Source organism: Fusarium graminearum, chromosome 3 (assembly GCF_000240135.3).
Source record: "Fusarium graminearum PH-1 chromosome 3, whole genome shotgun sequence".
Classification (NCBI taxonomy): domain Eukaryota; kingdom Fungi; phylum Ascomycota; class Sordariomycetes; order Hypocreales; family Nectriaceae; genus Fusarium; species Fusarium graminearum.
Window position 1 is genome coordinate 5,130 of NC_026476.1, and position 27,980 is coordinate 33,109.

Here is a 27,980-nt window from a genome sequence, read left to right on the forward strand (position 1 = left end):
TATAGCGCTATTAACTCTAAAGCTATCTAATTAGATATATCTATCTGCACTATTAACGCTAAAAGTATCTTATTAGTAGGTTTCTTAATATTAACCTTATAATAGCTTTACTCTAACTAATAAGCTAAGATCTAACTTAAATATATTAGCAGTAGTATCGCTATTAATACCAGAACCTACTAAATAGTCTCTATAAGGGGCTCTTAGTACCCTAGGTTATAAGCTACTCTTGCTAAAGTACCTTTAAGAAATATAGGCAGCAGTAAAGAAGGAGAAAGGTTATATTAATAATAATAACTATTAGCCTAGTTCTAAGTCTACCTCTAAAGTTAGTAGCTTAAAGCTTTTAGACTATAGGGGTAGTAATATCTTGAACTTATTAGATCTAACTAATTAGATATCTATTAATAGAAATTACTAGTCTGCCTCTATAATAGACTTAAGCTATAATAGCCGCGCAATAAGCTATATATTAAGCCGCATATTAAGCTATATACTAAGCTATATGCTAAGCTTAATATTAAGCTATACGCTAAGCTTAATATTAAGCGAGGCAGTTAGATTAGAACCTTAAAGGACTGCAGTAGAGGATATACCTTTTGCCCTTATTAGTGCATAATATATTAATATTAATAACTTACCGGCTAATATAGGACTAGCTAGGTATATAGCTTAGGCTCCTCTAGGTGTAATAGTTATATCAGTTAATTTTAATAAATAATTCTATTTTTATATTAGTAGCAATAGGTTAATTTAGAGATTACCTTAGGGCAATTATATTATATTTATTCTAATAGGCCTAGCTAAGCTAGATTATTAAGATAGTATAATTTTTCCTAATCTTAGCCTATACTTTAATGCAGTAAGCAGCTAAGCCCTAAATTAGCTCACTTATATATAATAACTTAAGGCCTAAAATAGATATAATAATAAGTCTGACTAAAGGGAGGAGCAAAAGATAGGAGATTTTAAGGAGGAAATTAGCTTTATTAGGGCTAGGGGTATATAATTAGATGGTTTTCTAGCATTTAAGTTACTTTAACTGTTATTTTATATACTAGGGTTACTTTTATTATAAGGTAGAAATTTAAAGTCTTACTAAGATAAATTAGTATTTAAACCTTATAATTAATTTATAAAACTAAAAGGCCAGCTTTCCTTTTATATAATTAGGTACTCTATTATAATATTTATTTAAGACAGTTAAGTCTTCCTTTTATAGAAATTAGAGTTATATTAAGATAGGCTAGTATTTAAATCTTACTATTAACCTATAAAACTCTAGAATTAGCTATTTTTCTATCTAATTAGGTAGTCTATTATTATATTTATTAATAACTCCTTAAGGTTAAGGAAAAGCAGCTTTAATTAATTATTTATCTTATTTATTAATAACCCCTTAAGGTTAAGTAAAAGCGGGCCTAAAGAGTTCTTATAATATAAAGTAAAGTATAACCTATAAGAAGTTTAGTATTTAACTTTATAATAGATACACTTAAGAGGAGATTAAAGCTAAAGAGAATAGACTTTTTATAACTATTAATAACTCCCTAAGGTTAAGGAAAAGTATCTCTAACTAATTATATAACTTATTTATTAATAACTTCCTAAGGTTAAGTAAAAGTACTATTAATTGAATATTATATCTTATTTATTAGTAACTCCTTAATATCTAATTTAATTATTTATAACTCCCTAAGGTTAAGTAAAGGCACTATTAACTGATTATTTTATTTATAACTCTCTAAAGTTAAGTAAAAGCACTATTAACTAATTATATAATTTATCTATTAATAACTCCCTAAGGTTAAGTAAAGGCACTATTAACTGATTATTTTATTTATAACTCTCTAATATTAAGTAAAGGCACTATTAACTGATTATCTTATTAATAACCCCCTAAGGTTAAATATAAGTACTATTAACTAATTATATAACTTATTTATTAATAACTCCCTAAGGTTAAGTAAAGGCACTATTAACTGATTATATAATTTATCTATTAATAACTCCCTAAGGTTAAGTAAAAGCACTATTAACTAAGTATTATAAATAACTCCTTAAGGTTAAATTTAACTGATTATTTAAATATATATATATATATATATTACTTATACCTTAATTAGATAATTTTTTATATCTATTTTTAGGCTAAAGCTAGAGATATCTCTAGTATTATATTTTAGTAGGTATAGTTGTTTTATATTATTATTTATTTTTCCCTTAAAATGTCCCTTATTAATTTTGCCTCTTTTAATTAGTTACTAGCTAAGTAAGTCTAGGCTGCATTTAGTAGTAATATAAGCAGGGGTTAACTATATTAAAACTGGCCTTAATTAAATAAAAGATTTAATATTAAACTATATATAGCAGATAGATAAGATATAATACTTATAATTAACTAATTATATATTAAAATAGTATATATTAAAGTAATAGCATAATGCGATATGCGGAATATTGTTTTTCTAAAATGGTTATTAGCTTAGCTAAAAAAAGGTCATCAGCACCTGCATATGTTAGGGTCATGCTAATTCCCCACTTAGCGAAATAGTTAACAGCCCTAATAACCTTTACAATAAATAATAGGGGATAAATAAAATAAAAGGCCTTAAAGGCAAGACTAATAAAGGGGAAATATTATATTATAACCTAATAGATAACTATATAACCTTATTTTTTTTTACTTAATTATATTATAAGATACCCCTATTAAATTAATTAGCTTATAAGCCGCTAAGCCTTATAACTTATAATTTATAAGAGACTTATAATATAAGCCTTAACTTATACTATAAGCTAAGGACTTATACTATAAGCCCTTATAATAAACTATAAGCTACTTTAAATATATATATATCCTCTTATAAGGTATAAAATAGAACTTAACTTACTAACTATTAATAAAGCCTCTTTACCTAAATACACTTAACCTACTTTATTTACTATTAAGAAATATAATACTTTACTTTCACTTAGTATATAATGCCTTATAACTCTATAAATATAAACTAATATAGACTAGTTTACTTATTTAAAACCCTAACTGTTATAAGAATTAGCTATTTCTTTAATAAAATATAGTTATAAAAGAAATCCTTATAAATTTAAATTAAAAATAAATTAGACTATTATTTACTCTTTTAAATTAAATAGTTTTTATAAATTTAAAATAAAATTATATTATAATTAAATACTATTATAATAATATTATAAGGTATAATAATAAATATTATAAATAGTTATTACTTATTAAGTACTTAATTTTAAGTTATTTTAAAGGGCTTAAAAGGTAAAAAGGATTCTAGCTTTATTTAATAATTAAAGTATATTTAGTTATTAAGAAGTATTTAATTAAATAGAAATATTATAAGATAAGGGATTTTTAAGTTACTTACTTATTTAAGTTACTCGCTTATTAAGCATGTTATTATATATTAATATATAATATTAATACTTTTTTAAAACCCTTTTACTTTATATTAATAATTTAAATTAAATATAATTTAAATATAATAAAATATATAATTATAGCTATTTTTAAACTTTATAAATTAAAAATATTTTTTAATTAATTATAGTAAATTAATTTATATTTATAAGCCTTATTACTATAAGTAAATAGAGTTAAGTTAAAATAGTTAAATAATAAATAAATTTAATTATATATTAAATTTAATTATAAGAGATTTTAATTTAAAGAATTTAACTTTAAATCCTTTAGTTTAACTTCTCTTAAAGTAAATTACTTAAAAATCTCTTAATAACTACTTACTAATTAATTATAATTTAATTTCTTTATAATACTCTTATAATTAATTATTAATTATAAGAAAAAGACCTTAAAGTAAATTTACTATATACTTATTAATATTATAAGTTTATATATTAATATTAATATTAATTAATTTATAAGTATTTCTTTTATATTTTTATTTATTTTAAGCTTATTATAGCTATTATAACTTTTAAAATACTAATTATTAATACCTACTTATTTTAATTATTATAATACCTATATCTTACTAGCATTATAAAATTTTCTATATAACTTAATTATCAGCAGGCTATCGATATAAATAATAACTGTCAGGGCCTTGTTTAACGAAGACTTTAGGGGTTCCAGTTACATACTGCTGGTCCCCGGCTTTAGCACCCAAGTCAGTCGACTGGCCTGAGAACATTGGTATGTCCCGATCCATACTCTTACTGTCAGTTCGCTGATAATAACCGTGGCAGATATCTGCGGTTTCTTCTTCCGCGATGCACCAAAATATCAACCTGAGCCAGCTTTAGAGCAGTTCTTGGCCAGCGGTCCGCCACTGATATACATTGGCTTTAGTAGTATCGTAATCGACGACCCAGACAAGTTGACAGTAACAATTCTGGACGCTGTCCGTGCGATAGGCACACGGGCAATTGTTTCTCGGGGATGGAGCAAGCTCGGCGGTGATTCAGCGGGCGACGATCAAGTCTTCTTCCTAGGAGACTATCCGCACGAGTGGCTATTTCAGCATATTACTGCGGTGATACATCATAGAGGAGCCGGTACTACAGCTTGCGGACTTCTTAACGCGAAACCAACAACCATCGTTCCCTTCTTTGGAGAGTAGGTCGTCATCTTCCCAACTAACTGCTCATGCTAACCATGATGAATAGTTAACCGTTTTAGGGAAATATGGTCCACGCCGGTGGTGCAGGTCCAGATCCCATTCCCTTCAAGGCCCTGAACAACAGCAACCTCGCCGAAGCTATTCTATTCTGTTTGACACCTGAAGCGTCCGCGGCCGCATGACAAATTGCCGATAAGATGTCATCTGAAGCCGGTGTCAGGCGAGCCGTGGCATCCTTCCATGCGAACCTACCTCTTAACGACATGCGATGCGACCTTCTACCTAATCGTTCTGCAGCATGGCTGTACGACAAGAAGGGTAAGAAGATAAAACTGTCAAAGATGGCTGCTGAAATATTAGTCGTGAGCGAGATGGTATCATGGAATAACCTCAAGGCGTATGTTACGAGGCAATAAGCACGGGAAGACTTTGCTGACCATTTTATAGATATCAAACGCAACCAGTCCATATTGAGAACCGACGTTGGGATCCGTTGACTGCAACACTTGCGACGCTCGCCACGACAGGAGTTGGCATGGTCTCATCAGCCTCTGACATTGTCGTCAAGCCCATCCAAGCGCTACGACCAGTGACTCCAAGCCGTAGCAGATCAGTAAGTCGAGATCGATCAGGGGACAACTCAAAACGCCCTTCGGAGGAGGATGTCTTCGGTAGACCAGCAGGCATGGATCTACCCCCAGCACCAATGGTTACCAAAGATAAAGACCCCCAGCACGGCGCACTAGCAGCCGTCAAGGGCTCAGCTTCAGGCGTCGGTGGCTTCTTCAAGCACTAATCCAAAGGCATGCTTCTCGACCTCCCCTACTCAGTCACAGAAGGAATGCGCAACGCCCCCAAACTCTACGGCGGCAAAGCATATGATCCAGGTGCCGTGACAGATTGGAAGTCAGGCGGTATAGCAGCGGGCAAGAACTTTGCGCACGGGATGGTTGAAGGGATAGGCGGTATAGTCATGGAGCCTGTGCGGGGTGCCAAGAAAGAAGGCGCTGCTGGTGCGGCAAAGGGTGTTGGAATTGGATTGTTGAATCTGGGAACGAAGGTAGGTTCTGGTGCGATTGGGTTGTTCTCGTTGGTGAGTCAGGGGGCGTATCTGAGTGCGAGGGCGCTTGTGAAGAGGAAGATGGGGAAGAGTATTATGGAGGCGAGGAAGATTGAGGGGAGGGATGTTGTTGAGAGGAGTGATGAGGCGGCTCGCCAAAAGGACAGAACAATAGTGATAGAGGGGTTTGAGGCACTGACGATAGAGACGAAGAAATAGAGATGAGCATGATCAGTAATAAGATCTGACAAAAAATAGATTACAGTCACATATGGCAGAAGCCTTTACACGTTTACACTTCACTATTGCAAAAGACGATGGCTCGCTTTGGGTGCTGTCGATGCTAGTGTATCCCTGTTGCGTTACTGGTATCATTATGTAACTAATGCCACTATAAGATGACTTTTAGGTGACAGCCAAGCCTTTTTGAACTTCAGCCTTATTTATTACAGCCTTGTACAAGAATTTCTGTCCGGTAGGTATACACTCGATGGTGATGGAACATAAATAACGCCTACTTACATAAGGCCTATAGGCAGCCCATAACAAACCCTACTTTGTCGAAATGGCGGTCTCCCCCGAAGCCGCTGCGATTATCCAGCGCAAAAAGGCGCAATACTGTCGTTTCGCAGATTCCAATCAATGGGACCGCTTCGATAGCATCATGCTTCCCAGCGCGACGTTTCTCTTCCACAATCCAGATGGGAGTGTGATCACCAAGGGAGACATTGAGTACTCGTGGTCTTCGACGAAGGACTGGGTGGCTTTCTTCGAGAATGAGTTCAAGACGATGCAGACGATTCATATTCTCGGGCCTGCTGAGATGGGGCAGATTGCGCCTGATGAGATCAAAGCTATCTGGGCTGTTACGTATCATGCTGGGACGAAGGAACATCAAGGTGGTGTTCATGGTACTGGAGGTGGGCATTATCACGAGACGTGGAAGAAGGTTGGTGATGACTGGTTCATGGAGAGCTTGAGGATGGAGAGGCTTTACTGGAAGTTATTGAGCGTTTAGTGGGTGCATTCAAGGCGACTATATATACCTGCATCTAAGAAGAGCCATTCACTCCGTTTGTGCCATTGGTACCATTTGCCTTTTTGGCCTCAGAAGCATCTTCAGCATCAACACCTCTATACTCAAAGTACTCACTCCATTCATCATCATTGATCAAATCCTGAGCAAGCCTCTTCTCATAGAAGATGGCAAACTCGCATCCCTCATCTGACTCGGGTAAGGGATCACGAGGTGGGTAAACAATGATAACACCTTCTGTGATGCGATCGAGAAGGTGACGATATGTAGCTGGCTTCGCGAAGCCAAAGTCAGCTGAAGTGATGTTTGCATCGCGATGATCCGTCTGAAGGATCGACAGAGGGGGCTGCGCATCGACTCGTGTGTTTAAAGATGTCTTGTCGCGAATGGTAGCTACCATCTCAAGCGTCTTGTCAAGGTTCTCTTGCGTAACGCTGTTGGTTAAGCGGCGGATATACGACGCCAACTCTGACAGCGACCACTCCGACATAATCTGAGCAACAGTTGGTTGCGTAACAGGTGCAGTAGGGGACGTCACAGCGAACATGACATTATGCTGGATGCGTGGTGGCACCTTTGGACTGTGCATTCGTCGCCTCATGTCAATCGCCTCGCACCAGTATAAAGTCGATTTCGGATCGGGGTTGAAGACGGGCGCTCGAATACGCGTGAGGTTGCGCCAGATAAAGGCTGAGAAGGCATCGTATGTCGAGATCCACGTTCCGTCGGTGGGAGTGGCCTTGGCTTTGAGCTCGGCTGCTTTGCTCTTGGGGAGGTGAAAGAGCAGAGACATGCCGACCTGGTGAGCAGGATGGCGTTCTGGGGGAGCTGGGCCATCGATCTTTTGATCTTCTGGAGGTTCTTGCTTGATGAGACGCGAGACGTCGAGGTTAAGAGGGTCCCAGGTTGGATGTTTGGTGCCGTTCACAGCAGCGTAGCAGTTCTCAGCTAGCTGATGGACGAAGCCCGCCCAGCCCATGACATCGTTGGTGTAGTGATGATGATGAATGTTGAAGACGAGACCACCTCGGATGAAGTTGGCCTTGAAGGCTGACACGACAGGACTGTTGTCAGGATGCGCTTCAGGCTTCTCGCCATATGTCATGGGCGGTACACTCCATTGCTCAAGATCCCCCAGCGTCACCGCACTAAAGTTAGTCTTCTCAAGATCCTCAAACGAAGGATACTTATCCGCATCCTCAGGCGCATCAAGCCACTGCACGAAGAACCTTACAGTACTATTCCTCTTCTTGGTAAACGAGTGACCACCGCCAGGGTCCTTCTCAATGGTCCCACAGTAGTGTCTCGCCTGCGCCAGCGTCCTCTCCAGCCCAGCCTTGAGGATCTCAGCGGCTCTTTCTTTCTCCGAGTCCTCTAGCTTGAAGAACAGAGCGTAGTTGTTGTAGCTACACACAGTGAGATAGTCGAGGGTAGTGACCTTGAACCGTTCCTCTTCCGGATCGTTTTCCCAGCCTAGTGGGTGAAGATGGTAGACGTGTTGCTTGGGCATGGCTGGCGTGGGGCACTTGGTGGATATGGTGAGATGTGTGTGTGAAAGTATGCGTGATGGGGAAGAGTATGGGTGTGAGATTGAGCTGGATTTATGAGCCTGGTAGCCGAGAGTAGGTTCTTGGCAGGATGATTTGGTGGCCCCTTCCTTCTTCGTAGCTGGTTGTTCCAAGTCACTATCAGCATTAACAGGGAGGGGCTTGCTATACGGAGGAATGGCACTGAGTTGTTGGTTGCATTGAAATGACGAAAAAGTTTGAAATAATACTCTTGGGAAGAACCAACAGCGGTACGTAAGGAAGTGGCCTGATTCTTCAATGCAGCCAAGGCATTAACTGCTCTTGAACCAACGCAGCGTAACAAATACCAGGGAACTGGTTTTCCGACAATTATCCAAGGATATGAAGTGCCGATCATCTGCAGATTTCTGATGAAGACGTTACAAACAGTGCCGAGTCGGCCAAGTCGGCCAAGTTCATGCAACACCAACCGGGAACCAGGGGTTAAGGAACTTTAAAATCTGGAGCGGGACGTTGACGGGAGCTAATAAAAAGTCCGCGCCTTGTGGCCATCATGCTATGCGAGAGATCCGACGTCAAGAGTCTTAGCTTGAGTATTATTAACTAGCAACAAAGTCTCGTCAACAGATTCATGGCAGTGGGATGAGATGGGGGGCCCGATATTTGGGAGCACCTGTCTTGGCCTGCAGACGGGTGTAGCATTTCTGGTAGCCCGGTTGTCAGCCTATGCATCTGTTTAGATTTGTTAATGATCTGCTCTGCTGGAACAGGTTCGAAGGCATTTGCTAAAGGATGCAAATTTGAGTGACTGATCACATGTTGTTGGTTCATCCCTGCTTACTGACGCCAGTAACGAAACTCGCATAGTTGGGGCCAAGCCTAGCCAGGAACAGATCATAAACTTAATTGCTCGCCTGAACAAAAAGTGGCATGAGCTTGTAGCCGAGGTTCCACCATATGGAGTTCATTCTCAACCTAGACAGGGTTGATAGCCAGGCGGCACCAACGTCCCGAGGAAACTTGTGAGAAAACTACCAAAAGCTCCCGTCACTAGCCCCTGTGACTTTCAACGTCTAACCCGCCGCAACGAATGAGCTGGGATTTTGGGAACTGACAGCTAGTCTGGGATATGATCGCCAGGAGAAGATTAACGCAAACTGATGTTTCAATCAACTTATTACGGCTTGCACCGACAAGACCTTCCAGTAAGAGAAGACCTTGTAAATAGTTAGTTACCTGCTATAGTATCAGGTCCAAAAGCAATTACTGTTTCGCCTCCCGGACCCGAAATACCGGGGTTGAGCCTCGCCACGTTTCGTACCAAACTCCCCTTAACATGGGGATCAAAGTCTTTCCGTAGGATCGTTAAAGGTCAGCTTGTTCCTAGACCTCTCATGCCTGAAGATCAATAGACATTGTTACTTTCATCATGGCTACCATTGATCTGGATGGACCGGCCCTTGCGCCTCCAAAGGGCGAGGTGTCGAATCTGGACGACCCTCCAAATCAGAATTGTCTGGCTTATACTGTTCTGATTCTCTGTGCGGTTATTACCACGATATGCTTCCTTCTCAGAGCTTACGGGCGGGTTTATCTGCTGAAGAAGTTTCAGACTGAAGAGAGTGAGTGACGCGTCTGATCCTTCCCGAGTCATCGCTAACGGATTTTGAAGTTCTCACGACCTTGGCATATGTATGTTCATTCCTTTGAAGGTGCTTTACATGATCTCTAACAAAACCAAGGGCAACTACTGGGGTGCTGCCTATGCGACGTTCAAGATGGTGGACACGCCTGGATATTTCGTGCATCAATGGAATGTCCGTCTCAAGGATGTAATTCCCACAAACTACGTGAGTTTCCCACTACCCAAACTACATTACCGGAAAGGCTGACATATATCAGTGGATTCTCATCTTTGGAGTTTGCTACTCTTTCGTCCTCCCATTTCTTAAAATCGCCATCCTCGTTGAATGGTGTCGACTCTTCGTGCCGAAAGGCACGCGCACAAAGAGCATCTTCTGGTGGGGGTGCATGGTCATTGGATTCGTCCAGGCTACATCCAACACCGCTATTGTCGTTGCTCTGAACATGCAGTGCAACCCGCATGAAGCTATCTGGGACTTTAGAATTCCTGGTGCCAAATGCTGGGACTTGCATAAACTGCAGGTCGCATCTGCTACGATCCATTTATGCTGCGATATTGCCATCTTTTTGCTACCCCAGCAGGTTATCTGGAAGCTGAAGATGTCTTGGAAGAAGAGGATGGGTGTGTCTGTTATCTTTGGACTGGGTCTACTGTAAGTGCATGTCTCAAGCTCATCATACTACTACTAACACAGAAATGTAGAGCCTGCGTGTCTGCCGCCGTCCGATTAGCTGTCACTGTCAAGTATGGCAAAGCCGCCGATGCTTTGTACGCACTCGCTCCCTTAGTCTTCTGGGCAACCGCCGAAATGACCTGCGGCTTCTTCATCGTCTGCGTCCCGTGTATCCCCAAGATTCTCAAAGAGACCGGCGTTATCCGCAACATCAAGCGTGCATTCGGCATGAGCACCGCCCCGACTAACCCCAATACCGCAGACCGATATGCCAAAAGCGGGACAAAGGGTTCACAGCTTTCGTCTACAGGCCCTAAGTCTTACTACAAGCTAGACGAGGATGGTGTGCCGCTGGGAACGCTGAAGGGATCGGAGTCGACGGAGTATCTGCGGGGTAATGTCAATAATGGGCAGGGCATTACTAGGACGACACAGATCAAGATCACGCAGGATAATCGCTCGACAAGCGATTCGGAGGGCCATGCTGCGTTTCCGGCGTCTCAAAAGCCCTGGGGTGTATAAAACTTGAGAGTTGGCCGATGCTGCATGAACTCTATAAAAAGGGTCGGTTTGGTCGCATTGCTGCTCTGTAAAATGCTACATTTAATGTAAGATTTCTGTATATTTCTAAAAATAGAGACTGCATCTTCAGATACTCAGCAACAGCACTAGCAGGGCAGCACGGTTCTACATCTGCACTCGAGGTACCCTGTAGAGGCCGATTCAAATGAAAACGGAAATTATGCAAGTTCTCCAGCCCTCAAGACAACGAGTAGCAAGTGCAAGCATACCGTTAGAATGAGGCCATTCCATGTTACATCGCTTATATCGAGGCGAAGGATCCGTCTGATCGTCGTCTAAAAATCCCTATTTGACCAAGAACGAAAAAATCAACCTTGACAAGAAAATGAAAAAGAATTCGTAATGCAAATCGTTTATGATATGATGTTGGTTACTCGCTAGGAGCAAAGTCTCATGAACTGTCTCTACCACGCAGGGAAGAATACGAATGGCAGGTTAATGGGCAGGGGTGAGCGCTGATTCCTTCAGGGGTTGGGCCTGTCTTGATTTTCCCGGAAGTTCTCCTAGCTTCCTATCCCGTTGCTCGCCTCGGAGGATTTAGCACAAATTTGCCCGACAGATCAGCGATTCCAAGTTTCAGGACTGCGGCGTATGCGTGAGTACAGGGTAAGCTACGGACTTTCGGACATTGGCTATGGAAGAGGACAAGATCGTCCCAGAAAACCATCAACAGCGGCCGACGTGGCAGATGGCCCTGGCCTGGACGTTCTGTCGATGGTACTAGGTTTAGCTTTGGGTTCATGTTTCGACACTATTTCAGGGCGAGCCGGCCCGCGCTGCCTCGTTTTAGTTCGCCGAAGCTAGCGTCTATTCAGACATTTCAAGGGGCATCAATGTTGAAACACCTTCTTTGTTGACTGGTGTTTTCGTTAATAGGCCCTATTTCTGATGTATATTTGCGAACTAGGTCTCCACCGTCCCAAACTCTGTTGATGCATTAGTTTCACCCGGAGCCAATTTTCAGAGTTTAACTTCTGTTCTTCGAAGGATTCCTCTGCAGTAGCGTCAAAGACTACCACTAGATAGGACTAATTGTCCGTTTCATAAAATGCCTCGGAGGAAACACGGTGGAAAGAAGACCACGTAGCGCTCTATCATCGAACGATGGTAAGCCATGATAGGGTACCGATGGAGTAGTTGGCCGGTTAGTAACGTTGTTAGTGTTGAATTACAGTGGTATGAGTCTTGTCATAGTAATTACTAGAGTTCTGTAGAGTTTGCCCTTTTGGAACGATGTACAATCATCAAGGCAAAAACAACAAGATGAGTGACATTGCAATCGTTGGATACTCGTTCAAACTCCCGCAAGGTGTTGAGGACGATGATGCCTTCTGGGATGTTCTCGAGAACCGACGAAACTTGATGACGGACTGGCCTGAAAGCCGTGTCAAGACAGATTCATTTGCCAATAACAAGCATCAGAAGGTAGTTTTGCTCACTAAACATCCGGACCGTTTTTAATACTGTTGTAGTGGAACGGAAAGGGAGGGCATTTCATAAATGATGATGTCGCCGCCTTTGACGCCCCGTTCTTCTCACTCACGGCGAAAGAAGCTTCGGCGATGGATCCGATGCAGCGCTGGACGCTGGAAGCTACTTACCACGCTTTCGAGAATGGTAAAAAACCCAAAAACGGTTGATAACGAAGGAGTACTAACTGCTTGTCTCGTAGCGGGTCTCCCGGTTGACAGTCTCAAGGGATCTCGCACCGCTGTCTTCTCTGCCTCTATGCTGGAGGACTACAGCAGAATGACGGCCGTAGACCCAGATAACTTGGAGCGAACAGCTGTCACGGGAAGCACTGTCTCGTGTATTATTCCCAACCGTGTCAGCTGGTACTTTGATCTTCGTGGGCCAAGCATCCACGTCAATACTGCTTGCTCTAGTAGTTTATCGGCTGTCGATATGGCCTGCAAAGCATTGAATAGCGGCGATGCTTTATGTGTAAGCCATAGCCCACCTCTACTCTATTGATTACTAATTTATTCACAGGCTGTCGTGACCGGTACAAACCTTCTTCTTGACCCGAGCATCTTTCAGGTTCTGGCTAACCAAGGGTTTCTCTCGCCTGATGGCGTTTGCTACAGCTTTGATGAACGGGCCAACGGGTATGCACGTGGTGAGGGAGTCATTGCTGTAGTTCTGAAGCCTGTACAAGCAGCGATTGAGAATGGTGATATGATTCGTGCCGTGATTCGGTCCATTGGCTCGAACCAGGACGGTCATACCCCGATTCTCACACAGCCGAGCTCGCAGTCTCAGGAGGAGCTGATCCGTCATGTTTACAAACAAGCAGGTCTGTCTATGAGCGATACTCGCTATGTTGAAGCTCACGGTAAGTGCTATGTCGGAACGCTTCTGATAATGAGCTAAACCTGGGTCCAAGGCACCGGTACACCTGTCGGTGATCCAATTGAGGTCAAAGCTATTGGGCGATGCTTTCAAGAACATCGTTCTCACTCCGAACCACTATACGTGTAAGCCATAGCTCTCGGCTAGAGACGATTGTTGACTGATGGGATGGACAGTGGCTCAGTGAAAGCAAACATAGGGCATCTTGAAGGAGCCAGTGCACTTGCAAGTCTGGTAAAATGCATCTGTAATATGACTCGCCGTTCGACGCAAGGAGGACCCAAGCTGACACTGACAGTGATCCTCGAGAAAGGAGTTATACTCCCCAACGCGCTTCTTCAAAAGATGAATCCGGCAATGAACGCGGATACATACAGCATTGAAGTAAGTTCTATCTGTGTCGCTTAGATATCCTTATCTAACTCAGACTACGATAGGTACCAATCCAGAATGTCCAGTGGCCAGTGCAAGGTCTCCGCCGCGTATCTCTCAACTCTTTCGGGTTCGGCGGTTCAAACTCGCATATAGTTCTCGACGATGCACTTCACTACTTACAAGATCGCAGCCTCAGCGGCATCCATAACACGAGCCTCATCCCAAAGCCTATAACGAACGGCTCAGGTGTCACCAATGGACATGGCGCAGCTCACACCAACGGAGCCAATGTGACTAAGGGTGTCGCAAATGGTCACTCAGACGTCGAACTTCGCAAGCTACTAGTATGGACTGCTGCCGACGAAAAGGCAGCTAAGCGCACTATGGAGGCTTATGACAACTTCCACAAAGAGAAGATGTTGGGGGACCCTAAGAAGCTCGACGCTTTGGCATCTACTCTGGGTTCACGCCGAAGTAACATGCTTTGGAGAGCTTCTGCTGTGGTTGACGGATCGAAAAGGCAAACATTGTCGCCTTCGAAGCCAATTAGAAGCTCAGAAGACCTTGGCCTGGCTTTTGCATTCACGGGTCAAGGCGCGCAATACATTAACATGGGCTCTGGCCTTGAGCATTATGCTGTCTACCAGGAGACTTTAGAGAAGATCAGCGAGATTTACTCCAGCTTTGGGTGCTCGTGGAACCTATTTGGCAAGTACATCCTATGAATTTCATCGCATATGCTTGCTGACGGACATTCTCAGACGAGCTTAGTTGTGGAGAAAATATCAATATGCCGCAGTATAGCCAACCACTTGCAACTGCTGTACAGATTGCCTTGGTCGATCTTCTTGCCAACTTTGGCATTACTCCAAAGGTAGTTATTGGTCATTCTTCAGGTGAGATTGCTGCAGCGTAAGTATCATCATAATTCTGGCCTGATTAAGGTTTACTAAATCGTCCTAGATATGCATCAGGTGGGTTGTCTCTGGTGTCCGCTTGCAGAGTGTCCTACTTCCGTGGTCTCTTGGCTGGAAAGTTAAGAAAGACCAACGCATCATCTCCAGGCGCCATGTTATCAATTAACCTAGCGCCACATGACGTCTTGGGGTATCTAGAGAAAACAGGTGTTCTTACAGTTAGCGTTGCATGCATCAACAGTCCTCTCAACATCACTCTCTCGGGGCCTGAAGAGGCCATCGACAAGATCAAATCTCAGGCTGATCAAGATGGCATCTTTGCGCAAAAACTCAAGACCGGAGTCGCGTACCACTCGCAGTCTATGAAAGTCATCGCGGGCGAGTACCTTGCTGCACTTGAAGGGCTCACCAAGAGAAAGGATGGGACTAGCATCCCAATGGTCTCATCTGTGACTGGCAAAAGTATTTCTCCAGAGACACTATCAACTGGTCAATACTGGGTTGACAATATGCTGTCACCTGTCAGATTCGCCAAAGTAGTGCAGGTCATTGCAAACAACAACTCAGCACGCAAACTTGGCTTGGGCAACATCACTGACCTGATTGAGATTGGCCCTCACCCAGCTCTTCGAAGGCCCGTGAAAGACACACTGAGTGAGATGTCCAGTGCGTCAAAGGGAGTAAGATACAGCTATGTCTTGCATAGATCACACCCGGCAATCCAGACCATTCTGGAACTCGCCGGACAACTATTCTGCGAAGGCTATCCCGTCTCCATCTTGGCAGCTAACCAACAAAGGACGAAAGCGAAGTTTCTGGTTGACTGTCCCAAGTACCCATTCGATAGATCACAGCGATACTGGGCTGAATCACGCCTAAGCAGAGACTTCAGGCTGCGGGAGGCTGTCAAGGGCGAGCTGCTTGGAGTGAGGGTATCCGATTGGAATCCGTTGGAGCCCCGATGGAGGAACTTCTGGAGCATCGATTCCTCTGCTTGGACTGGAGATCACAAGGTAAGTCCAGTGGCGACAATGCCGAGACAATACTGAAGTAGATCACAGATCAGTGATACTGTCCTGTTTCCAGCATCTGGTATGCTTCTCATGGCTATTGAGGCCGCTCAAGAGATGGTTCCCTCAGACCGTGCTGTCTTCGGTTACAATATTGAGAAAGCTGAGTTTATGAACCCCATAATTGTGCCAGAAACTTGGGAAGATCGCCTCGAGACGCAAGTCCACCTGCGAGTTGTCGAAAAACAGCTGGCTGCAAAGTTTGATGTCAGCATTTTCACTTACTCGCATAATGAGTGGGTTGAGTGCTTTACTGCGAACATATCGGTCGAATTTCAGGACAACGATAGCAACGGGGAGCGACGAGTGAGCCACGAACACATCCAGCGTCAGCATCAAGATGTAGCTCATACATGTACTTTGCCGATCGACCCTCGTGTCTTCTACCGGGATGCAGCAGCGGTTGGGCTGCAATATGGCGATTGGTTCCAGCTGATGCGCAACATCAAGTGGGACGGTAAGACCTCAGCTATGGCACGCGTTGATCTGTCGCAGGCAAGGTTCAACATCAGGAGCTTGGTTCATCCGGCAGTGCTCGACCAAGCCTTCCAAGTTCTTCGAGCCAGCTCAGGCCAACAACCCGCAGCCAATGTCCCTGTAAGACTCAAAAATGCATGGTTCTCTTCCAAACCATGGAAGACACCTGCGGTTCTGTGGATGTCTGAAGCGACTCCAACTCTCCATGGCTACGGGGAACAGGGCAAGGTCACCGCTCTTGGTGAAGACGGAGAGATCCTTTGCTGTATCGAGAGTGTGGTTACGTCTGCTGTCTCGGGTGGAATAACCCACAAGGAGAAGAAGCTGGTGTACTCCGTCGAGTGGAAGCCACAGTTCAGCATGCTAGGGTCCGATCAGCTGACACGGTTATTCGCCGCTAATGCTGTGCCGAAAGACGACAGCGCAGTTCTGGAGAACCATTCGAGGCTCTGTCATACACTGGAGCTCGTAGCTGCTCGTGTACTGAAGAACGTTGACAAGTCCAAGGTTCCAGCAGATCTGCAACGTCATGTCGGGTGGATGGAACATCATGTCAGCAAGTTGCCAGCCGAACATCAGGCAGAAGCAACGAAGATCAGTGACGAGGAGCTCGAGTCTCGCCTAGCTGAAGTTGACTCTGTCCTCCCGGCGTGGAAATTGTACACGACTTGTGCACGAAAGCTGCCTGACATTCTATTCGGAGAGCTAGACCCTCTACAGGTAGTCTTTGAGTCTGACCAGGCCGATATCTTCTACTCGGATCTCTTCAGAAATCTCTGCGCAGATGGTCAACTGAACTATCTACTTGACCTGGCATCGCATGAGAACCCAGCTCTGAGAGTCCTTGAAGTCGGTGCTGGCACAGGTGGTATGACGGGACATGTCATCTCAGCTCTGCAAGAACGTGAGAGGCGCACTGGAGGACTGGCGTTCTCGGAGTATACGTATACCGACATATCCCCTGCCTTCTTTGAGACTGCAAGTAAAAGATGGCCAGACCTCAAGTCCCAAGGCCGCATCACCTTCAAGACACTTGATCTAGACCGAAGCATCGATGTTCAAGGTGTTGATCCAGGCTCTTATGACTTGGTCATCGCGGCCAGTGTGCTTCACGCAACTCCATACCTGGAAGCCACGATACGCAATGTGCGAAAGGCTCTGAAGCCAGGTGGTCGTCTCATCCTCCTCGAGGTTATCAACCCCGATGACATCGCTACTAATTTCATGGCTGGCCTTGTGCCAGGATGGTGGGTTGCTCGCGAGGAGTGGAGACCCCATTCTGCTGCTATACCAGAGCATCTTTGGGATAAATGTCTCAAGGACAATGGCTTCTCGGGGAATGACTTGGTGATTCGGGACTATCAAGATGATCAGTGTCACATTATGAGTGTCATCATTACCACCGCCAGTGAACCTCAGCATAAGGTTGAGGAAAAGGCAAGTAGAGGCCGTTTGGTCATGCTCATCAGTGAAGACGCGTCAATGAAGGAGAGGGAGCTTGCAGATCAGGTTCGGGCACGAATTGATCCAAATCTAGAGCGGCGTGCAACCGTCGTTACATTCTCGCTAGCCCCAGTTCAGAGGGAGCTCGCCAAGTTGACGACTGATGATGCTGTCATCTGCTTCGTTGAAGCTGGAGACAAACCTCTCCTATCAACTCTCTCAGAAGGGCAGTTCAGTTGTCTTCAGTTCTTAATCAGCAAAGTCTCGAACCTTCTATGGGTCACTTCAGCCAGCATCAGCGACTCAATGTGTCCAGACAATAGTGTCGCTCAGGGATTCTTCCGTTCCATCCGGGCAGAGCAGCCTGATACTCACATCGTCACCCTAGCAATAGACGGAGAGATGGCTCAAACTTCACAGGCGGGCTTCATCTCAGAGGTCTACAAGACAGCATTCGAGACTGAAACGCCGTCAAAGGAAGTCGAGTACGTTGTTCAAGATGGTGTCATCACTACAGGCCGCGCTGTTCGAGACATCAGCACTGATACGGCACTACGATCTCTTGTCTCGAAACAGCTGCAACAGAAATCGTGGGGCGAGGGACCAGCGTTAAAACTTGGTATTAGCCAGCCAGGATCACTCGACTCACTTCAGTTTGTTGAGGACCAGTCCCACGCGGAGGAACTCGGTCCTAGTGATGTTGAGATCGAAGCAATGGCCTGGGGTCTCACCTCTCGCGATCTCAACATTGCCCTTGGTCACCCTGACAAGCGGACTGAAGAGTTTGGCAGTGATTGCGTTGGCGTTGTCACCCGAATTGGTGAGAGCTGCAGCACTACCATTCGAATAGGAGATCGTGTCGCTATAGTTTCTGCTGGTTGCATGAGGAAGTATGCTCGCGCCAACGAAGCCTGCGTCTTCAAGATTCCCGACTCTCTCGGCTTTGAAAATGCTGCCTCGCTGATAATTCCCGGGTTGAGTGCCTGCCATTCGATTTTGAATGTTGCTCGCGTACAAGAGAATGATAACGTCTTGATTCACTCGGCTGCAAGTTTATTGGGTCAGATTGCAGTCAGGTTTGCCCAGACAATGAGTGCTCCAGTATTTGCTACAGTGTCGACTGCTGCTGAGAAACAACTCTTAATTCACATTCTTAGCCTGAATGCCGAGCATATCTTTGACAGCAACTCCCCATCCCTTACTCAAGATGTCATGAGAGTCACTGAGGAAGAAGGCGTTGATGTATTGCTCGACTGTTCCCGGGACACACTACACACACCGCTGTCATGCGTGACCGATGGGGGATGTATCGTCAGCCTTGGTGGTCGGAACAGTTCAGTGGCTTCTACAATGGCTGCAGAGATCATGTCAAGAAGTCTCACGTTCTCGTCCATTGATATCATGCGTCTGAAGCCCAAAGCCTTTAGCCAACTGGCACAAACAACAATGCAGCTCCTAGCTGAAGACAAAATCCAACCGCCTCAACTGTTGCCGGCCTTCAAGATATCTGATATCAGAAACGGCTTCAAGAAACTGCAAGAGGATACCAGCGAGCGCGTGATAGTGATAGCAGAACAAGGAGATACAGTTCCGGTAGGCCAATCCCAAATAGCTGCCAAATGACTAGCTAACTTACATCTTTACAGCAATTTGTCCAGGACCGCCGCCCATGGACGTTCGATGGTAATTCCACCTACTTAGTAGCTGGAGGATCTGGAGGCCTCGGCCGAGCCATTATCAGATGGATGGCTGACAGTGGAGCTAAACACCTGATTATTCCCTCCAGATCTGGTGCAATATCTGAAGCAGCTTCACAACTGGTAGCAGAGCTAACATCCCACGGCGTTAACATTGTTGCGCCTAAGTGCGACGTGTCCGTCCGAGAAGATGTGGCAGTCATGCTGGAAGAATGTTCCCACACCATGCCCCCAATCAAGGGCTGCATCAACGCCGCCATGGTTCTGCAAGATGCCATATTCCAGAGCAACATGACATTCCAGCAGTGGGATCTCACTATACGCTCCAAAGTTGACACCTCTAAGAACTTGCATGAGCTACTCCCCAAGGATCTCGACTTCTCCATCCTCTTGTCCTCTCTGGCTGGTGTCGTTGGCCAGATGGCTAGTGCAAATTATGCTGGTGGCTGCGCGTATCAAGATGCACTGGCGAAGCATCGCAGAATGCATGGCCAGAGTGCACTGTCTCTTGATATCGGATGGATGAGCAACATTGGCATCATTGCTGAGAAAGAGGCGTACCAGCGTCAGAGACAGACGTCGAATGATATGCAGCCTATAAATGACAAGGAGTTACTTGCTCTGCTAACCCTCTGTTGCGATCCGAACAATCAGCTCAAGTTACCGCCATTGTCTGAGGGACAAGTCCTTTTCGGCCTACGAACACCTGCTGACATACTTGAAGAGGGCCAGCAACCACCAGCTCTACTCGAACGACCTCTCCTCAGCGCATTCTCATTCTTAGCAGGCAGCAACAGTACTCCAGATCAAGCAGTTGACCACGCCGAGAACGCAAGAGATGTATTCCAAAAGTCCTCAGATGCCAGAGAGCGGCAGCAGGTTGTCATACGGGCCATAGCTGCTAAACTTGCGCGAGCCATGTCTATCTCGCCTGATGACGTTGAGCCAAGCAAGCCACTGTCGTCGTACGGAGTTGACTCGCTGATGGCGGTCGAGTTAAGGAATTGGATCAATAAGGAGTTTAGCTCTACGGTAGCCGTGTTCGATATCATTGGCAGCGTATCTATTGCTGGGGTTGCAGAGGTCGTCGAGGCGCGAAGCTCGATTTAGGGAGCCATTTCAGTTTAGAATAGTTGAGCCTAAGGGTATGAGTCTGTTTTGGAGTGAATGAGGTACATACCTCTATTTTATTAGGGCGAATTAAGGGAGAAAAATATAAATAGTACTTATTATAATACTGCTATTAAATAAATATTTAATATAGCTACTTAAGACTCCCTAGTAAGACTTATCTTTAAACAAGTCCTTTAAGTAATTACCTTTAAATATTATATAGATAAATAGATAAATAGATAAATAGATAAAGAAAACTATTTACTTTATTATATTAAAGCTTCCTAAACACAAGCAGAGTAGATAGTTAAATGCATTCCAGGGGTGTTATTCTTAAAAAGCTATTATCTATAGCTCCATTAATGGTAGGCCTTCCTCTATATCCTTTGAGGTCTCTCAGTTGCGAATCAAAGAAACAGCCCTACTGTGATGGATGTAAGCAAAAAGAATAACCATAACCTTGCCGTGCGTGATCCCGTGCGCTCAGCTCAGCCTTTTCAACAACCAATACTGCTTCTTCGTCACAACCTTCTGATGACCATTCGTTAGGGCCCAGCCATACACAGCATCCAGACACTGAGAAATGGACTCCTTGTGGCGCGAGTACTCTACCACCCGTCTTCTCCCATGGATCATGTACCCCAACGATGACGCCATCGCGAGCAGCGCTGCTATTTTTCCAACATATACCGCCCACTGAAGTAGCTGTGATCTCACGTGTTGGAGACCGGACATTACTATTCCCCTAAAGCACCGAAGTATCAGGATCTATAACCCAGCACTAGAAGGAGTTACTCACGAGAAGCAAGCCACGCAGATAGGGATTTTGACTTGAAACTGTTGCGACGATGACAGTTGCGCAATCCAGAAGCCCATCTCATTCAAGTCCCTGATGAGAGAGTCTCTAGCCGCTTTTCTGTTCCAATATCTGCCGTCACGTAGCTGCCCTCCCCGAGTCTCAACTGTATCTGAAGTTTCTGGTAGTTGGTTTGAAGGACTACTTGTCCCGAGCCGAACTCCAATGAGAGCGAGGGGAGCGAGACTAGAACGCGAGTTTGGTCCGGCCCTAGGCTGGGCGGTTCCAGCTTCCAGGTTCTGGAAATACTGATCCATATAGAACTCTGCTGATCTCCTTGCTACTTCGAAGCGACGCCAGGCTTCGTCGATATCCATATACCCATCGTGTGTAGGCGGCAGAGCGTTATTTTCGGAATATAGGTATCTATCTTTGGGCTGGGCGTGCTCAACATGATGCCTGGTGATCAGCGCAGTAGAATCCTCCATGGTAGCTATGAGTCCTCCGATATTGACTCAAGATATCGTCAACACGAGAGAAATGATATGGAAGAAAAGAAAGGCGGGGAAGCTGAACTTCAGCCACGTCATTTGTGCACATTGATAACCCCCTCTTCCCCTTTCAGCTTCACGCATGCTGCTGAAATGCATGGGTGACCCTATCTGAGAATTTTATTGGGCGTCATGCGACTATACGTGGCCATCGGGATATTCGGACCAAAGGATTGCACTTTGCTCTCGTAGAGTCTTCTTGGTAAGCGTGCAATGAGGCAGGCGCACCCTGAAAATCGTTTGTCGGCGTCACATTATCCAAGAAGCTCTCGCAACTTCTTCTCGCCATGCCAGAAACAGTCTGACTCTTGTGCCTCGGGCTTTGTATTTGACTTCCCTCGCACAGAGCTTGAAGGTTATCCGTGATGACGCGAAAGAATGATGCGGCCGCTGGCTTACGGGAATGTGACATAGAGAAAAGCTCTGAGCACCGCACATATTGCTTCCAAGCATGGCAACGCGTCGATACCTCAACGGCCGAGACACTGCACGGCAACCAGGCGATGGCGCAGCACCTCCAAGAGCACCTTGGCCCCGATTTCGCCCAAGTACTTCGCATAAGAGCAGCACCACCAAGAAACAGACGCCAGGCTCTCCTTGTTCCACGTACGGTAAGGTTACCGTCCCTTGTATGGTATAAGTCAGGATGCTAAGCCGTTCACTGGGGCCCCCAGATATACGTGTCAGTGCGCCAGAATGTGTACCACGAGTTCGACGAAGAGGGCTTGATCGCCGCATTTCGAGACCAACATTATGACAGCTTAGTCAGGGAGTATTTCCGAACGAACCTTCACAAGACGCCGGAATTCTACAACTGCTTTGTCCAAAGCCCCAACGGAGGGGTCACGTCTAACCATTTTGCCAAGATCATAGTGAAGAGAGCTTTCAGCCGGAGATTAAACCACGAGCTTCGGCACCCAAGAAAAGAGTCCTGGGGTGACATTAGCACAGCACTGCGAGTAATCCCCACAAATCCAACACATATTGCTCTTCCCGAATCTGTTCACGGATTCTGACTCAATTTAGGGTTACAGGTACCCTATCGATACCCGTGGCGTCGGTATACACCGTTGTCGATTATATTTCGCCTTGGTTTGGAAGTGAAAACTCAGGTTCCAACTGTAGTCACCGCACCTAGCTACCCTAAGTACCTCAGACGAAGCTGATGAGTAGTAGATCGACCTGGGACCGCCGGTAGTAATGGGCCAGTTCCTCAGGCGAATGGGGCCGCACCACAAGTCGCACCACAACCTGCGCCAGACCATGCAAACAGCATTGTACGTCACCAAGTCAAACTCGCCGTAACGTAGGCATCAGCTAAATTATGCGCAGACAAGGGTAACTGATGCGCTACGAAACTTACTCGAATGGCTCAGAGCCCAATCTGAGACCCCAAAGGTCACTGCCACAACGGGCACAGCAAATAGTTACTGCCGGTTTAAAGAAAAGACCGAGACACTCATCAGCCTGCTCAGACATCTGAGCGAGGCTTACGTGAGCTCTGAAGTTGAAGGTGAATCCCCGTACATCCTCAGGGATTATCGTTTTTGGCAGAAACACAGACCCAGGACGCTGACTCTTGAGGCGCGAAGACAAGACTCTAGACCTATCCAGGATCTGGATGGACCTAGTAGAGGCCGATGCCGCACGGCACTATGACCAGGAACTAACCATCAATCTAAACCAGACTGGGGTTCTGGATGCTGTGATGGATAGACATTCGGCCACCAAATCCACCGCTTATGCCCTTTGTGGTACTGTTGGCGGCTGCAGCGTAGTTGCCATCGGTTATTTTGCCCTTGGGCTCACTGGTTGGCCCATGATCTTTGCTAGCGTGGTGGGTGTCGCTGTAGCGCTCGCCGGGGGCGTCACGTCGTGTAAACATACGGAGTACAGGAAACGAGTCAGAAAAGGTTGGTGGGCGTCGAATCTCATGGCAGCTTCACTCTAAGTGTTTGTGACTGATCAGATATGTAGTGAAGGACGACTTTGAAAGCTTCAGGCGGGCGTTAAAGACAGTCATGAGAATCCTAGCGCTCCAATTCGCTACTTCGGCCGGTATCAACTCGACCATTAAAGACGAGCATATACGAGACGACTTTTTGAGAAGGTTTGGCCTAGATTCCCGCGATATCAATAACGAGCAGTACATCAAGGCGAGTCTGTGCATGGACGTTAAATGCCTGGATCAGGCCTTTAGGACATTTACGGAAAATGTAGACTGGATTGATGAACATGAGGGCTTAGGTCTCATGAGGGGGGTGGAGGCAGCGTGAGTTTACTCTAGGAGCCTAACAAGGCCGGCTCTTCAAGGCCACATCAGGAAGTCAACCCCCTGTCAAAATCGAGCTAGTCCATTTTTCGAAATTCTCAATATGAAATAGAACGATTTACTTCTAAAAATGGATGGACCTTGACCACGAAATTCACGATTGGCTGAAAGAGAGCCCCACATATCCAAAAAGGGTCACATCTTGACCGCTAAATTCTGATTGGCTGCAATGCTTGAGGCCGACGACGAGGTCAGCAACTTCCAAAACGAATATACCAACAACAAGCTATAAGGTCTCATAAGAATGTAAATAATTTGAGTCTAAAGGCTATATTGTATATATTTATACAATAGTGATAAGTTTTATACTGTATTTAGTGTCCAGTCTGAGTAGGTAAAAAGTCGATGTTAAGCAGATGGTAGCTATCATATCTCCATCTTCCATACAGCCGATACGTATCCACCACCGCAGACCTATGAGCTACTGCCGTTAAAACTTGGTGGGGATGCACAGCTCTTAGTACTAGGTTCAAAGATACGGACAGCTCTGTGGGACTTTGAGCAGATCGAACCTCCGCCACAATGACCATGTGCATCATTGATGATGTTGGACTGACTTTGCATTATGTCTGTAGCGTATTCTAGTCCGCCTAATAGAACGAGTAGTTATCAGTCATATCTATATAGACTATAGCTAGCATGAATGGCCACGACTGACAGTGATAGTTGTGCGACCCCCGGATCATACAACTTCCTATAGCTCTCTTCAGCAAGCCAATATATCGTAGTACAGCCCTTTGCTTCAGTCTAGAGTTTCAGGAAACCATTATTCAACAGACAGCTCTAGAGATTGCAAAGACAAAGAAGAACCAGATTGAGACGGAATAATAAAACCGAATCTAGTTTGGAAACGCTAGTTCTTCTTTAAGTTTGATTTCTTTTGATCCTTCTAATTCACTCAAATGATAGTTTGAAACTCTGAAGATTTAAGCATTCTTTTTTTGAACGAACTCCTTATCCATGCGTCCGTACAAAAATCAACTACCGGAAACACAAGATGGATCATGACCCAATACTTAATCTACTTCCCTCTTCTTTCTTTTCTGGCCTTGGTGACACTCGTCCATATGACGTTTCAAGTTATCCTGCCTTGTGTATACCTTGTCGCATTCAAGACATGTTCCGCCTATGGGATGGTAATTGGTTTGCTCAGCCCACGAACTATGGTTGCTCCATACATGTCGCCTTATCTGCTTTTCTTCACTAGCGTCTCCCCAAGAGCAATCATCCTTAGGGCACATCCTGTGTTGTTCCATATGGTGGCTGAGAATCAACAATGCTATCGATCAGCATGCGTACAATATTGCTAAGAAAGAACCTCATTCAAGATGATGGTAAAGAATAGCCACTGACTCATGTTCTTCTTTGTCGGCAGCTTTATGTTTACAGTCCTTCCAATTGCAAGCAAGCCGAGCTTTCCTGTCTACCAGGTCTTTGGATTTATCGGAGAAATCCTGTGTATCGATTGGAGGGGGTTTCGCAGGACCAGACTGGTCTGCGGTAATGTTGGATTGTGGGACTATTGCATCGCCAAAGGGCTCAAACACCGTTTGCATCGTAGCTTCAACAGCGAATATGGGTCGCTGGTGGTTCAATTGCAAATCCCCAATTGCTCATGCGTCATGGGATGGTGTAAGCAGCTGGAGCCGTTGATGTTCCGGCGTCGCAGCCTGCATCAACAGGCTTGGATCAATCGCGCCGTGGTCCTGACCAGGGATTGCATTTACATAGTCGGGCAGAGGAACGCTTGGACGGAACACCACATAATTTATGCACTGTGATTCGTTGCATTGCCCTTGATCCTGTGTTGGTGCGTCTTCTCCGCTCAAGGGCGGATTTTGGGCGCCATATCGAAATGGATGATCAGCATGGAAAGACATACCTTTCATAAGTTTTCAATTGGGAATGGAAAGCCACCAAGAAATAGGAGTATATGTTTTCGATATATGGATGATCAGAAGGTTTTCATTTCCAATGTTAATGCTGGAGGTCGGCTATTGGGACGGATGATGAGAACTGGGAGTCTTATATGAGCTGAAGTCCTAATAATACTAAGGTACATGCTGGAGGCCGGACATGTAGACCCCTGCCACATCCATGATGACATCAGTGGCTTTCAGTCTCCTGAAAGGTGCCCCGCATTTGTTCCTAGCCTCCAACATGATTCTTGTACCTAGCTTGTAGAGGGGCTTGGGGTATCCATCTGCAACCATATCGCTGCGCAAGAGCGAGGTTCACTGCCAATTAATATGAATAAAATTCAACAGAACGGTGCCATAACTGGCGATACCCATAAGCGCTTTGTCAAAGTAGCGACCCTTCTGTCTCTAATTGATCCGGTACGAGGTGAACCGACAGTACATAGCCTCGACATGCACCCCCATGAAAATGCGCGAAAAATGGAAAGTCTACAAAAGAAATTCCTGGACTCATTCGCTCTGATCTGTTCAACTTCTGCCAAAAGCGGCGAGACAGCTTCAGCTGTGTGTATGAAACAAGGGCATCCTACAGGAACTGTCTTGCGACATGCTCGCAACCTTGGTGTACCTCAACAACTACTTTTGCTTCTAAATGAGGTATTGGATGAACTTTCAGCTGCTTCTTCTACAAGTACGCAACAAATATCACTATCTAATCATCTACAGGATTACTGACTCGTAACGACACAGTACTGTCAACTCAGCAAAAAGAACATCGACTCCTACTCAAGATTGTTAATCTAACACGTCTGAGAATTGAAAGCATCTTGCAAAGGCTTTGTACTCCAAGAAATCAACAGTGCAGTAAAAAAGTGATCGACAACCTGAGAGAGGACAATGTCGTCTCTGAAGACCCAGAAAAGGCGGGCTTCGCGACCTGGATGCAACGTCTTCCGGTTCTGATGTCTCTTGAGCCCAACGCCGAATCTGATGTGTTGGTTCCTCACATTCAATGGGCATCGCGGGCGAAATGGGTCTACTCTGAGCATCTTGAGGCATTATTTTGCCCAGGTGAAGAAGAACTACCGGACTGGATCTTTCAGATATACAAGCTTGGTCGATACTTTGCAGCGGCAAAAGCGATGATCAAATTAGCGATCAAGCAGCCGTTCCTTTTTTCGTCAATCCATATCGAAGTGATTAATGCCCCAGATCAAGAACGCTTCACCTTGAGAAACGATTTAACAGCATTGAAGACAGTACTTCAGAAGCTCACCGATGTGGACCACGAGAAGCTCATGTCTCAACTAGGCCAAATCTGGCTCACCGAGGACCCTGAGCTTCAGTTCCGTCAGGCCTGCCGTTTGACATTAACAGTACATGCAGAGATGCAGATACTCAGTTTTTACGACCACCATCCTGAGTTAACGCCCCGACTTGCTTTCATGGGAACGAGTAAGAAGACTTGCTTCTTGTGCCATCGATTTATGTCTCGTCACCCACTGCAAATGAGTACATCGGCAAGTCACCAGAAGCTGTATCCGTCGTGGATGCCTGCTCCGTGTTTCAAATCTGATGTGCGCAAACGCCATAAGACATTGCTTTGGGAGCTCAGTAGATATTTGGAGGCTACTACTGCTCGCGATCTCGAAACTAGGTTGGGGATTCGTCGCCGGAAGAATCTGGATTCAACAGCAGGTCCATCACTTACAACTTCTGGGAGTATTGCTTCAGATTGGTGGAATAGTGAATTGGCGAATCCTGACAACATACTGGACCTGAATCCTTCTGTTTAACAAT

The 27,980-nt window shown here is 45.0% G+C and overlaps 9 protein-coding genes across 9 annotated transcripts; 7 read left to right on the forward strand and 2 right to left on the reverse strand.

The window, feature by feature from the left end:
* Positions 1–4,672: 4,672 nt before the first annotated feature.
* On the forward strand, positions 4,673–4,795 carry FGSG_12581 (uncharacterized protein; the record flags this gene model as incomplete). The annotated part of the gene is made up of 1 exon (XM_011324819.1): positions 4,673–4,795. A coding segment is annotated over one exon (123 nt), but the record flags the coding sequence as incomplete, so codon positions are not given.
* Positions 4,796–4,810: 15 nt separating this feature from the next.
* FGSG_12582 (uncharacterized protein) lies at positions 4,811–5,892 on the forward strand (the record flags this gene model as incomplete). The annotated part of the gene is made up of 3 exons (XM_011324820.1): positions 4,811–5,010; positions 5,061–5,389; positions 5,444–5,892. 3 exons carry the CDS (start codon positions 4,811–4,813, stop codon positions 5,890–5,892), a joined length of 978 nt encoding a protein of 325 aa, XP_011323122.1.
* Positions 5,893–6,238: 346 nt separating this feature from the next.
* FGSG_12583 (uncharacterized protein) lies at positions 6,239–6,691 on the forward strand (the record flags this gene model as incomplete). The annotated part of the gene is made up of 1 exon (XM_011324821.1): positions 6,239–6,691. One exon carries the CDS (start codon positions 6,239–6,241, stop codon positions 6,689–6,691), a length of 453 nt encoding a protein of 150 aa, XP_011323123.1.
* On the reverse strand, positions 6,683–8,253 carry FGSG_04692 (uncharacterized protein). Its single transcript, XM_011324822.1, has one exon. It carries the CDS (start codon positions 8,217–8,219, stop codon positions 6,726–6,728), a length of 1,494 nt encoding a protein of 497 aa, XP_011323124.1. The 5' UTR covers positions 8,220–8,253; the 3' UTR covers positions 6,683–6,725.
* A 1,414-nt stretch (positions 8,254–9,667) lies between these two features.
* Positions 9,668–11,173, forward strand: FGSG_04693 (uncharacterized protein; the record flags this gene model as incomplete). The annotated part of the gene is made up of 5 exons (XM_011324823.1): positions 9,668–9,860; positions 9,911–9,930; positions 9,981–10,088; positions 10,141–10,535; positions 10,586–11,173. The coding sequence occupies 5 exons, from the start codon at positions 9,668–9,670 to the stop codon at positions 11,076–11,078; spliced, it is 1,209 nt and encodes a 402-aa protein (XP_011323125.1). The 3' UTR covers positions 11,079–11,173.
* Positions 11,174–12,371: 1,198 nt separating this feature from the next.
* FGSG_04694 (uncharacterized protein) lies at positions 12,372–20,579 on the forward strand (the record flags this gene model as incomplete). The annotated part of the gene is made up of 11 exons (XM_011324824.1): positions 12,372–12,563; positions 12,611–12,755; positions 12,811–13,082; positions 13,131–13,473; positions 13,525–13,615; positions 13,667–13,874; positions 13,928–14,577; positions 14,637–14,777; positions 14,829–15,795; positions 15,844–19,365; positions 19,419–20,579. 11 exons carry the CDS (start codon positions 12,372–12,374, stop codon positions 20,577–20,579), a joined length of 7,692 nt encoding a protein of 2,563 aa, XP_011323126.1.
* Positions 20,580–21,065: 486 nt separating this feature from the next.
* On the reverse strand, positions 21,066–21,866 carry FGSG_04695 (uncharacterized protein; the record flags this gene model as incomplete). The annotated part of the gene is made up of 2 exons (XM_011324825.1): positions 21,066–21,327; positions 21,382–21,866. 2 exons carry the CDS (start codon positions 21,864–21,866, stop codon positions 21,066–21,068), a joined length of 747 nt encoding a protein of 248 aa, XP_011323127.1.
* A 1,263-nt stretch (positions 21,867–23,129) lies between these two features.
* Positions 23,130–24,787, forward strand: FGSG_04696 (uncharacterized protein; the record flags this gene model as incomplete). The annotated part of the gene is made up of 6 exons (XM_011324826.1): positions 23,130–23,206; positions 23,240–23,442; positions 23,561–23,842; positions 23,907–24,201; positions 24,587–24,591; positions 24,651–24,787. 6 exons carry the CDS (start codon positions 23,130–23,132, stop codon positions 24,785–24,787), a joined length of 999 nt encoding a protein of 332 aa, XP_011323128.1.
* Positions 24,788–26,633: 1,846 nt separating this feature from the next.
* Positions 26,634–27,976, forward strand: FGSG_04697 (uncharacterized protein; the record flags this gene model as incomplete). Its single annotated transcript, XM_011324827.1, has 2 exons — positions 26,634–26,871; positions 26,907–27,976. The coding sequence occupies 2 exons, from the start codon at positions 26,634–26,636 to the stop codon at positions 27,974–27,976; spliced, it is 1,308 nt and encodes a 435-aa protein (XP_011323129.1).
* Between the last annotated feature and the right edge of the window lie 4 nt (positions 27,977–27,980).

Excerpts from the sequence above, each read along its gene's own strand:
- FGSG_04692 (XM_011324822.1), bottom strand. The coding sequence starts at position 8,219 with ATGCCCAAGCAACACGTCTACCATCTTCACCCACTAGGCTGGGAAAAC.